The sequence below is a fragment of the Triturus cristatus genome, chromosome 3_2 (genome assembly GCF_964204655.1).
Source record: "Triturus cristatus chromosome 3_2, aTriCri1.1, whole genome shotgun sequence".
Taxonomy (NCBI): Eukaryota; Metazoa; Chordata; class Amphibia; order Caudata; family Salamandridae; genus Triturus; species Triturus cristatus.
Genome location: NC_140584.1, coordinates 962514470 through 962527248, shown reverse-complemented (window position 1 = coordinate 962527248; position 12779 = coordinate 962514470). Strand labels below are relative to the sequence as shown.

Here is a 12779-nt window from a genome sequence, read left to right as displayed (position 1 = left end):
ATGACCACGCCTGGGCCTCTGAAGGGCTGGAGGCCGGTAAAACTGCTACTATACAAATCGGGGTTGTGCTGCAGGAGCGCCTGATCACGGCAGTTCGGGGGTGGGATTCCCCTATCGGACAGAGACCGCACACAGTTGGAAACAGCCGCTCCCTGAGGGGAAGGCGTTCGTTATGTCTGGGATGGCAGACGAACCACCCAGATGAACAGCGTGAGAAACGAGCCCTGACTGCCAGGACTATACCATAGGTATGTAGGTCACGTGCGGGTGGAGGGAGGAGCGGATGGCTGGGAAAAAAGACTCTCTGCTAGCAGGACAGTAATGCTACAAGTGGGACGCTGTGAACATTGCTGAGACTGCGACGGACCCTGGAGAGGGTCGATGTGATGCTTACATAGATGTGGGACCCTTGGGGTCCTGAACAGGGATTTGTCCCCGTCCACATCCATTAAGTTGGATGGAGAGGTGTGTTCTAGGCGGTCCCCCAAAGAGGGAGATCCCCGAATCCAGTTACCTTAATGTTTGACATTAGTTATGGGGTATGTCTTTGGCATAGTTGGGGTGCTGAAGTGGGTGGGGGGAAGCGGGATACAGTTGGGAAGTTGCAATGTTGGTCACTGTGCATGAGACGCATCGCTGAATTCCGAGTAAATTTGCTCAGGCAACAGAGGGTCCATACCCACTGCGACAGTTATAGGGACGCGCCCGCTAGGTGTAAGGATGATTGCTGTATGCCTGCTACTGCTAGGAGATGGCTGATAGCGGAGTAGGTGCGAGATTGCTTCGATTAATCACATGGAATGTCCGAGGGCTTGGTAACCCCAAGAAAATCAGGCAAACACTGGCATACCTGGACAGACAGCGCGTAGATATTGCACTCATACAGGAGACACACTGCGCGCCGTCACGTCGAGTTAATGTGGGCCGTAGGTGGGCTGAGTCCGTACACTATTCCTCTTACTCCTCCTATGCACGGGGGGTGATGGTATTGATAAAAAAAGGACTGAAATATACCATTGAGTCGGTCGAGAAGGATGACATGGGACGGTTTGTTATTCTGACTGGTCTCCTGCGGAGACAGAGACTGGCTGTGGTGAATGTCTACGGGCCTAACGTGGACGATCCGCAGTTCTACCAATCGCTGTGGAGCAAACTGCGCGACCTCCAGGCTCCCCATGTGGTGTGGGGTGGAGACTTTAATATAGCGCTCTGCGAGGACTTTGACCGCTCTGGGGCGACAACAGAGCCACATAGGCATGCCCTCCATGTCCTAAAGGACATAATGGTTGATAAGGCGCTTACTGATATCTGGAGGCATAGACATCCGGATGACCTAGAAGCCACTCATGTGACTACGTCGCGCGGTAGTTGGTCCCGTATAGACTACTGGCTGGTCTCGGGCGACGTTGCACGATGGACAAGGGAGGTTCGTCACCTGCCTAGAACGCTATCCGATCATAGCCCGGTGCTCCTCGCCTTGGAGCTCCCGGACTACACGCCACCTCCGTTCAGTTGGAGATTCAATGCTAAAGCACTCATAGACCCCCTGTACACTGATACCATCGGGCAGGCGATACAGGAATACTTCGACAATAACGCGCCTACAGCGACCGACCCGGGAGTGCTCTGGGAGGCCTGCAAGGCTACTATACGCGGCGTCTGCATAAGCACCAATGCAGGCATACTTAAAGACATCCGACGGCAAATCGGAGTCAAAGAGGATAAACTCCGAGTCCTAGAACGTGACTACGAACGCACACAAAAGGCTCGGCTACTGGGGGACATTCGGACTACACTGTCCGAATTTCAGAGCCTCGCGGATGACGAAATTAAATATACCATGAAACGACAGATAGCAAGGGCCTATGGGGAGGGCGGCAGACCAGGAGGGCGACTGGCGGCTAAAATATGTGAGGGACGTGCGCCGCAGAACATACAGGTAATCCGTGGACGGTGGGGGGAACGACATTATGGCGAGCAAGAAATACTGGGGGAATTTATGGATGCATACGGAGAGCTGTATGCCTCCAGGCCTACGGCCGCTGAGGCTGAAATCGGGGAATACCTCGAAGACGTGGCGATAGCGTGGCTATCGGACACACATCGCGAATATCTATCCCAACCTATCACAGTGGAGGAGGTCACAGAAATAATTAAGTCACTGCCGAATGGTAAGGCTCCGGGCCCCGATGGCTTTACATGCGAATTTTATAAGGCGTTTGTTGACCAGCTGGCCCCCCGTCTAGTGGAAATGTATGGAAACGCACATGAGCAACAACGACTGCCGCCCACACTGCGGGAAGCAATATTACTGGCCCTCCTCAAGCCACAGAAAGATCCGGAGCTCTGTGACTCCTATAGACCACTGTCCCTCATAAACGTGGATAACAAGATCTTAGCTAAATTGCTTGCTGCACGTCTGAACCCGCTGATGCCCAGGCTGATCCTGCCTGACCAGTCTGGATTCATACCAGAACGCTCCACTGCTCACAATACGCGGACACTATTTGCGCTTGCGCATTACTTAACACCTGAGACGAAGGCGGCGGCGGTCTTCCTAGACGCAGCCAAGGCCTTTGATTCTCTAGAATGGAAATATATGACTAAGGTGTTGCGGAGGATGGGATTCCCACTTGCGTTCCTTCAATGGATCCACTTGCTATATGATGCACCTGTGGCGAGGATTAGGGTGAATAACTATATTTCAGACGCCATTGCTATACGGAGAGGGACGAGACAGGGATGCCCGCTGTCCCCTCTTTTGTTTGCTATCGCACTGGAGCCGCTCGCTTGCAAGATAAGACAGGGACATCATTATTCGGCCCTGCAGTTTCCGCAACGACCACTGCACATCTCCCTGTACGCAGATGATATGCTACTCTACGTAAGGGACCCACAGACCAATCTGAATCCACTTTTGAGGGAATACATAAAATTTGCACGTAAATCTGGGGTCACCATAAATTGGGCCAAATCCCTGATTATTCCCTTGACTGATACCACACACCCGCACCCCATAGATTATCCATTGGAGTGGAAAACGGACCCAATAAAATATTTGGGGGTATGGTTCCACAGGGACCCGGAAATTGTTATCAGGTCTAACTACGGGACGGCGATTGACACACTGGAGGAGAGGGTGGGAAGATGGATTCAGCTGCCTTTATCGCTGGCTGACCGTATTGCTATCGTCAAGATGGTACTCCTGCCGAAGTTACTTTACCTGTTCACTAACATCCCTATACACCCCCCAATGGAGGTGTTCCGCAGGATTACCTCGTTGGTCCTCCAGCTTGTTTGGGCGGGAAAGACGGCCAGGGTGGAGATGCGGACACTCACGTTACCGTACAGTCAAGGAGGGTTCGGGGTCCCAGACTTCTATCATTATTACCTCTGTGCGCAGGCGCAGTACGCACACTACTGGTACCACAGGATCCCATTTCTCACCCACACTGCGATAGAAGAGGGGGATGCGCTGCCTGTCCCACTCGAGGCGATTATCACCCATCGTAGGCCGCCACTGCATACGCAAGACATAAACACCATTGACACAACGAACAAAGCATGGCATACCATGGGCAGACTGGCCAATAAACTGCCGCTGTATGCCCCGGCGCTCAGGCTCCAATGGCATCCGGCTATATCGGTAACGCAAGAAAGAGTGGGATTGGATCTGCTGCGGCAGGTAGGCATTGACACAGTAGGAGATTTGTACGATAACGGGACTTTTAAAACACTTGAACATCTCACATTCATTAGTAACATGTCTACGCTATTTCGCTTCAATTATTACCGGCTGCAAAGAGCCGTGAAGGAATTGTATCCAGATTACCCGTTGGAACCGAAAGAGCTGACTGCGTTGCAATGGCTGATCACCACACCAGCTAAACGACACCTGGTGTCTACACTCTATACAAAACTACAGGGGGACATAGCGGGGAACACGCACACCTCAATGGAGAAATGGAAGAGCTGTCTAGATGCACAGCTAACAGAGTGGGCGGTTGCCTGCACCCTGACGGGAATGCTGACACCCAATGGTAATCTCCGCATACTACATTTCAAATACCTGCACCAAACATACTACACACCGGCTCGGCTACACCGTTATGGGCTGCGTGGGGATGCTAGATGCGAGCGATGTGGGGCTGATGGTGCAGATTTTATACATCTGGCGTGGTCGTGTGAGGAGGTGGGGAGATACTGGGAACAGGTGACGAGACTGCTGGGGGCCATGGTGGGAAGTGAGGTGCGCTGCGATGCTAAGACCTGTTTGCTAGGGTTGCTGCCCGAGATACGGGCCCTAAAGCGCAGATTTTGCATGATTGCATTACTAATGGCCAAAAGAAGGGTATCGCTCTGTTGGTATGGAAAGAAGGTCCCAAAACTGAAAGACTGGCTCACGGACCTAACGTACTGTAGGGATACCCTGAGGACCTACGAAGAGGAGCTCCCTGCTGGATCAACACCCAGAGACTACTGGGTATACTTAACTCAATATCTGCAAAGTGTTTCCGTAGAATCACCAAGCGATTAACATGTGAGTGGAAGGGTGGTGGGGGTGGAGGACCTCTGGTTAAGACACAAGCCAATGATTCGGATGAAGGATGCTGTTGTGCTGTGACCGAAATGTTTTGGTTATTGTTCGATTGTAAACAATTACAAATGCCAATAAAAAAAAAAAAAAAAAAAAATATGCTATATATATATATACACACACACACACACACACACACAGAAGACATGTGTAGATGAATCCATTGAGTGAAGGCAACAAACTTCACACATCAATTAGTCAAAACTACCATGCGGTGCCTGGCACATGGTGCATGAATGTCCATGGGAGCCCTACATGTGCCTGCCTGCTTGGGGCTCCCAAAGTACTTTTCCGGCTACCTTTTCATGGAGGTGGGACCGCCATTAACAGGCAGTCAGAAAGGGACCTCCTAAACCGGACATTTAGGATCACGATTCCAACCACCGCCATGTAGGGATCAATAGGTCTTGTCTGAGGCAGCCCTCCGTCCCCAAACAGTCAGGGGTCCGACTGCCTGCAACGTAATGCAGCAGTTGGCCCAAAGGACTGTCTTTCAGTGGCAGTCCCACCGGTATCGTAATGATGCGTCAAATGTCAGTGTGGAGCCCACGTAGGCGTGTTCAACTCATCTCCCAGTCTAAATATGAGGTCCATGCAGGAGTGTTCAATTAAGCACCTAACATCAGTTGATGTCTCACAGTAGCACAGAGCTAATGTAGGTGCAAGTACTGGTCTTATAAGAAAGTCTATTTCAGCACCTAGTCTGAGACAATGCGCATCTCAGAACCTGGTGTCAACAGCGTGTTCATAAAGTACACCTATAGCCAGTTTAATGTTTGCATAGGAATGTTCATCCAGCCTTTAGTCGGCGCATGGTGCCCATGGAGGGATGTTCATGACAGCACTAAATGCCCGGTGTGATGCCAATGTGCGTATATTTACTCCACCATCTAGTGCCAGAAAGGTACTCAAGTAAATGTGTCAATAAACTGCACCTAGTGCCAGCACAGTGCCCATGTTAGGGTATTCATTCCAGCCTTTCATGCCACTACTGCACCAGTAAAAGATGTTTTGGCCCATATGGTTGCTTGATGATCAATTTTCACATCCCATCACTTAAGCTATCATTTGGATAATTCAGTTTGTATTATGCAGGTCCCCCTTCTCAAAGGTACCGCTCCTTCAGCAGCACGGATGCATTTTGGGCATTGGCAAAACAAAAAAAATACTTTGGAATGGTACAGCTGCAGTTTTTGTGTGTGTTCCAGACTGGTTTGCTACAGAGGGCAAAAAAATTAAACTTATAAGAACAGATCTTAGCCAAAAGGCTGATAAGCAATGAGAGCCAAAAAATTAGATTGCTTGGAGAGGCAGAAGCAATCGCACATCAATTTCCGGTACTCTAGAAGTGCTTTTCTTTTTTTTTCTTAGGTCTGGTGAGAAATACCTTTTGTTTTTAAAAAAGAAACCCTAAAAATATATTCATAGGTAGTTTCAGTTTTTCAGTTAGCATACTTCCTCCATTGGTCTATTGTGGAGTCATTGACATTTTGTTGTCACCCACCAGAGCATACAACACAGTGAAATAGGTCAGCCCACCTCAGCCACTGCTTTACTTCGGTGGAACTAATGGAATTCTACACAATCACAATGTCATCAACCACACAGAAATGTGTTCCCTTCAGTTCCAGGGACTGCTGGCCAAATTGTGCTTTTACCCTTTTCTAGCATTTTTTCCCCCTTGTGTGAGGGCACACGCTGGCTCCCGAGACACTGTTATAATGCATAGTTACCAATCCTCAAATTGTTTTTGTTTTACTTTATCAAAAAACATTCCAGGTTGGCCAACCATGCGTGCACATTTGTGCCCATGCATGCATACACAGGCAATTGCCTTGAAATGTTTTTTGTAAAACTTTATTACAAAAACCAATCAAAGACGGCTCGGTTGCACAAATAAGTGTGTGCTTACACTGGTAAGATTTTATATCTTATATTGAGATGCAATAATACTGGACAACATAGACTGGCTTTCACGTATTTGCAAACTCAGAGACCATAAGACCATTTTCACTGCTGGATCTTTTTTAAAATATATTGCACATTGTCGAAAGAGTGTAGATTTTTTATGTTTTTATTAAGTCTGCGCAGTGAACTCCGCTCACAGAGTTTGCCGAGTTTTCTGCATTACGCGGAGCAGAGTTTTTTTCCCTCACTCATGTTCGTCAACGTCAAGTTGGCAAGCGAGAGAGTAAAATCCACATCCCAGCGAGATTTTCCCTCGTTCGTGATCGTCAATATCAAGTTGGCGAGCACGAGAGTGGAAAATTAACCTCCCGGCAATATTTCTCAACGCAGGCGGTCAGATTTCTCATTGAGAGTGGTTGCGTATGCTTGTGACCGCTCGCATTGAGAAACCGTCCATTCGCGTTGAGAAAGCTGCCACTCGAGTAAAAATCTACTTGAGCGGCAGAAAGGAAGCAGCGCCCGCTTGCGCTGTGCATGGTGCCGTTCACTATGATTGCACAGTGCAGACAAGCACCAGGCACTGAAAATTCCAGCAAACGGCATTTATCTAACGCACTCCAGCACTTGCGGAGCTCCGAAGAGTTTTTTTTGCACTTCGCAGAGTTCCGTGTAACGAAACCTCCGCAAACTCCGCCCAGGCTTAGTTTTTATGTGTTTTAATAATAATATGCAATTTTAGGACTACTGTGTATAACTGAATAAAGTTTTTTGACTGAATGATTACACAGGTGGGTAATAAATTCTTACAAAAACATTTCCAAATTAAACATGCAAGAGGCATGCATTAGCAAAGCTCATAGATCTGCAAGCAATAACAGCCCTATTGGCTTTGCCACTGTTGGTTTACTTTATGTAAAGTGTTCAGTTTCCCACTTCTGCAGGAGTGAGTTTTAGCAGGCGGATGCGCCCATTAAATACCAGTTGTCGAAATAATGATGTGAGGAGCTGAAAGCTCCTTTAGAATCAGTTATTCAGTACGTAGGGGGCGTGTCAGCAAAACTAGAACTGTTTTTTTTTTTACAAATTGCAAATATTTATAAGCAGCAATTAACAATGTTGTTTCAACATGAACAAATTATTTCTGTATCAGTCTTAAAGAAGTAATTTATTAAAGTGATATTAATCTAATCTAGGTTTTAAACAGTGGGAACAAAATGAAAATATGGTTAGATGTTCAACATTGCACACATTACGCTCTCAGAATACAATTCACAAAACTTTTTCATGCAAGTTAGTGTGACAAACTCCTAGAAATAAGCACCCAAGCCAGAAGTAAGACTACACTGCTCACAGAATAAAACTTTCATGAATTAGCCCCTCGGTGACCAGGGTAATATACAATTCTAAAGTAGAGGTTACCAACAGAGCGTCAGGAAAGCAGGGTCCAAACCAGATATTCAGGATATCCACATGAGATTTATTATCCTAAACATCTGCTATGGATCTAGGCCTACTTTTGACATACCTGTCGCTAATGAAGCAAAGACTTTGCTTGTTTTGGTAGCAGTTACATAGTTTACAGAATACTAATTGTAATGTAGGTAATGCTAGGTCAACTGACAAAGATGGATGTACTCAATATGATGAATTGTAAATGGCACATCCCGAAGTGTAGCCCCCTCCCAAATGACTTCCAATGATCCTTGCTGGATTATTACACATATGAAGAAAGTGGCCTAAAGTAAGCAAATTGTTTGTTTTTGATAAATACTTTCTGCAGTCTTGAAGGCAGAAACACAAAATACAGACATAGGTCTACGGTGCAATAAAAGTAAAAGGACATGTTGTAGCACATTCAGCATCTACTAAACTGAAGAGCCTTGGGTAGCTTCTAATCTTTAGCTACGGAAGGCTTCACTAAGCTACGAACAGAAGAGCTTTGTATTTCAAGAACGGACAGTGAAAAATAACTGTATATGTATGTGGTACTGGTATAGGTCAAACCTAGTTAAAAGGCACGGGAGCTGTATACATAAAGCAAAGACACAGTCAACAAGTGGCTGGGTGAGAAGCCAAGTTCTGAGGACATTGGTGGACTGTTACTTCATCGTACTATATAGAACACAAGGAAGGAACATTTCATGACAACTCTGTAACAAGATTTCAAATATTTGTTTTACCTCTGGCTTGTTGATTTGAAATTATGCCGAGACAGATCGAATGCTTTTGGTCCATTCCCATAAATCTCGTAAAATTTTCTGTTAGAAGAGGAAAAACAATCTTAAATTTTGTGGTACGTTTAAAACGCATGTCCATGACAGCCGCTGTGCACACTTAACTCAGTAAGGAAGGTGATTAGACCTCGATGAATTGTCATGGACACTTTTTAAAACGGAGACTACGGGTAAAACCAAATAGTTATGAATACATTAAATATACGTTAATTGGAATTTTGCAGTAAAGTTCATACAATTAATTACATGGCCCCAATATACTTCTACTATGTGAATAACTTCTTCCGGACACAAGATAAAGGCATATAGGAAACTATAATGTTAGGTTAGAAATGTTTGCTGCACACCACTGCTATCTAGTGCAATTCACTAAAATGTGTAGTTTTGAGTGACAGTTTCACACGGTGCAAAAACTTGGATATTTTTTGTCAGGTGCCCAAATACGTGCAACATATTTTACAAAACCACAACAGCTCCAATAGCAGTCGAAAGTCCTAGGGAACAAATTACTCGAAATGTTTCAATGTAAACAGCCATTGTAAAATAAAGTTAAAATTGTTCTAAGATTTGCCAAGCTTGCCCCAATTGTGAAGCCGAAGAGACCTATGGGTGCCACGAAATCGTCACTGAATTGTACAACCTACACAGAAAAGGTTAATATGGAGCAAGCGTGAAAGAATCTTGATACACCTACTTGCCTATATGTATCAACTAGGTTGACCTTCACCTCATGCACTGTCTTCCATTAATTCTACTCCAATTCTGCCCCAATTTGGGCTAATTAAGATAAGTGTATATGGCATGTAATACTATCATAAGGCAGAAAGTTTTTTATTAATTACATTGTGCCCAGTCTTGTGTGTCAAAGATTACATGTGTACATTCATCCCCAGGTTTTCACTGAAACAACTACAGTAAAACTAAACAAAAAGTGACTTATATAAAAGTGTGGAAATGCAATTTTATTTATGCAACTATCAAATAATTGTTTCCATAAGATATAAGGGTTCACATAACAACAGAGTAACTCAAATGCAAAGGAAATTCAGATCAACATTTATGGTAGAGACTAATCCTAAAACATTGTGTGATTTCATTTATTTTACAGTCTAAAAAGCACAACAATGTACAAAGCCATGGAATGAGCTTACAGAAAATAGTTGGCACACTTATGCACAATTTAAAATTTACATATGATATTATTCTATGTGACACCATAACATGGCCTATAATAAGTAAAGACAATATTCTGAAGGTGGGAAATAGACAGATTTTAAAATACACAGAATAACAAATGATTTATAGTGCTTTAAAGAAAAAATGTAATAAGTTTGAAATGAAAGTCAAGGAATCGATAATGAAGCCAAGCCGTTGTTTTGGTAGCAGTTATATATATAGCTTACAGAAGACTAGTTGTAATGTGAGTAGGTTAACCGACAAAGATGGATGTACTCAATATGTTGATTTGTAAACAGGACATCCCAAAGTGTAGCCCCCTCCCAAATGACTTCCAATGATATCTGCAGGAGTATTGCACATATGCACGAAGTGGGGTATCCCTAATCTAATTTAGCTTTCAGCAATAGAATTCAAAACTTTGATGAAATAGTGTATGGAGAAACTTGATTAGTTAATACTAGGGATCCTGCTTCAATTTATCTTACCAAAACGATCATAGGAATTTCAATTTGGTGATGCTATAAGGAACATTGGGGAATATGTATCAACATCACCATTTGCGATTCTCAAATAGCGATTTTTAAAGAATCGCTATTTGAGAATTGCAAAACGGGATGTATTTAAAAAATTGCAAACTTTTTGCGATTTCTTAAAATTCCTTAATTGCGATTAGCAAATTGCGAAATCGCAATTAAGGAATACCTGCCCATTCAGTTCTATGGGCCAGGAGACCCATAGGAATGAATGGGAAGTAATTCTCAAATAGCGAATCGCAATTTGCTAATCGCAATTTGAGAATAATTTCAAAGGTGCAAGGGTGTCATGATGACACCCTGATGCACCCCTGAAATTAGCATGTGTGTGCATATGGCGCACATACATGCCCTAAGGGCATGTATGAGCGCCACGTGGCACTTTGCAAAATTCAAAAAAGTGCTTTTTGAAAGGAAATCGCAAATTACCACCAACTGGAAGTTGGTGGTAATTTGCGATTTCTTAAGGATAATTCGCACAACTTGGGTGCTTTTTACATATCATTTAAGAAATCGCAATTTGCGATTTCTTAAATGCTTACGCAAAATTAAGAAATCGCTAAATTAGCAATTCCTTAATTTTGCGATGGGATTTGCCTCATACATCCCGATTACCGATTTTTTAATCGCAAACGCTGTTATTTTGCGAATCGCAGCGTTTGCGATTAAAAAATCGTTTGATACATATGCCCCCTACTGTAGGGCAGAATACTTACAAATCCACAGGTCACATTACTAGGGGTCTCCAATGAAAGTTTAAAGGGAAATAGAGGCTCGGAAAAATTTGTAAAAAAGAGGGGCGTTTTAACCGCACAAAAGAATAGATGCCAAATACAGCTCACACAAGAACGAGTAGGAGGGGGGGGACTAACTGCAGGTATAGACGCAGCTGGCTCACACGATGGTTGGCCTAGAACGGAAGCCTGGGGACCCATGATGGGCTAGGAATATTCACCGCCACCTGTGTTTTGCACAAATGCCAGAATTAGAAGGGGGGGAAAGTCACCAGAACCCTACACAGTAGCATAGTTTCTTGCTGGCATGTAGGTGGGCAGTACTGCTGTTCAGTCGCTAGATGGAAAAGGCAATGTATTATGCAAGTTGAAAATGCCAATAAACATTATTTAAAAAAAAAATATTATATATATATATATATATATGTATATTCACTGAAAAAACCATAGGTTTCAGGGGTGTTATAGTTAGCTGGACTTTTCACTTGTACAAAACCATTGAAATTCCCCTGTTATAGTTAGTTCAGCTAACTATAACTCGCGCGCCCGCAATGCACTGCTGATGACGTCACATATTACATCGCTCATGACATGGTCAGTGACATCACTCATGACATCACTCATGACATCTCAAATGACATCACTGATGACATCACTGATGACATCATCCAGTGAATGTGTGTTTTTCTGAAAATTAAATATGTTTTATATATGTATATCTCAAGGTCGATGGAAGAATAAATGGGTATATAAGTGTCTAAATGGATGATTTGTTTTTGAAAAATTGATTGTGTAACTGACTGATTAAGTGTATCATAGTGAATACATGGCTTAGTGAGTAATGTTTAAATATGTAAATATCTGTGTCAGTCTCTCAGTTTGTGTATAAGTGGCTGCATGGGTTGGTGAGTAGCTACATGGGTGTCTATATAGGTTATTAGTTGGTTTTTTGAGTATCAGTCTGAGTGTCTGCATGGTTCGGTGGGGGTATTACGTAGTGCATAGGTGAATGAATGAGTGACTCACTGTTTGTATGTGTTGAAGACAGCATGTGTGCAGGACTGTATGGGTGGATGAGTGTGTGTATGGGTGTGTTAGTGAGTGAATGACTGTCTCAATAGTGTCTTTATGAGTAACTACATATGTTTTAAACTAGTATATGTGACTATTGGTGTATATAAGTGAGTATATGTGAGAGTGAGAGATTGAAAGAGTTCCTGTATGAATAAGTATGTGTTTCTATAAGTGATTGTTTAAAAGACTAAGTATGTGTAAGTTTCCGTAGAAGTAAGTGTGGTGGTGTGTGTATAACTGTATATGCAAGTAAATGTATGTTTGATTCTTTATTAGCATGAGTGACTATGTGTGTGACTAACTCTATGGATGAGTGGCATTGTGTAACAGGATGTATAGGTGTACGAGTACATATGATGAGTGAGTACATGTATGAGTGACTGTATAGGACTGTTGGTGAATGAGTGGATGTGTATGTGGATCTTAGAATTACTGAAGAGGTTGTTGTAACTGGTATTGGTATGTCCATTGTTTTGAAAATTTTAGTCTCTATTTTTGAATGTGTGCATCAAAGGTTATA

The 12779-nt window shown here is 43.7% G+C and overlaps 1 protein-coding gene across 1 annotated transcript in view; it reads right to left on the bottom strand.

The window, feature by feature from the left end:
- Positions 1-12779, bottom strand: part of MRPS23 (mitochondrial ribosomal protein S23) — a 115644-nt gene that overhangs the window by 66761 nt on the left and 36104 nt on the right. The window contains exon 3 of the mRNA XM_085649523.1: positions 8686-8763. Coding sequence (XP_085505649.1) covers positions 8686-8763 — 78 coding nt within the window. The remainder of the gene's footprint in view (positions 1-8685; positions 8764-12779) is intronic.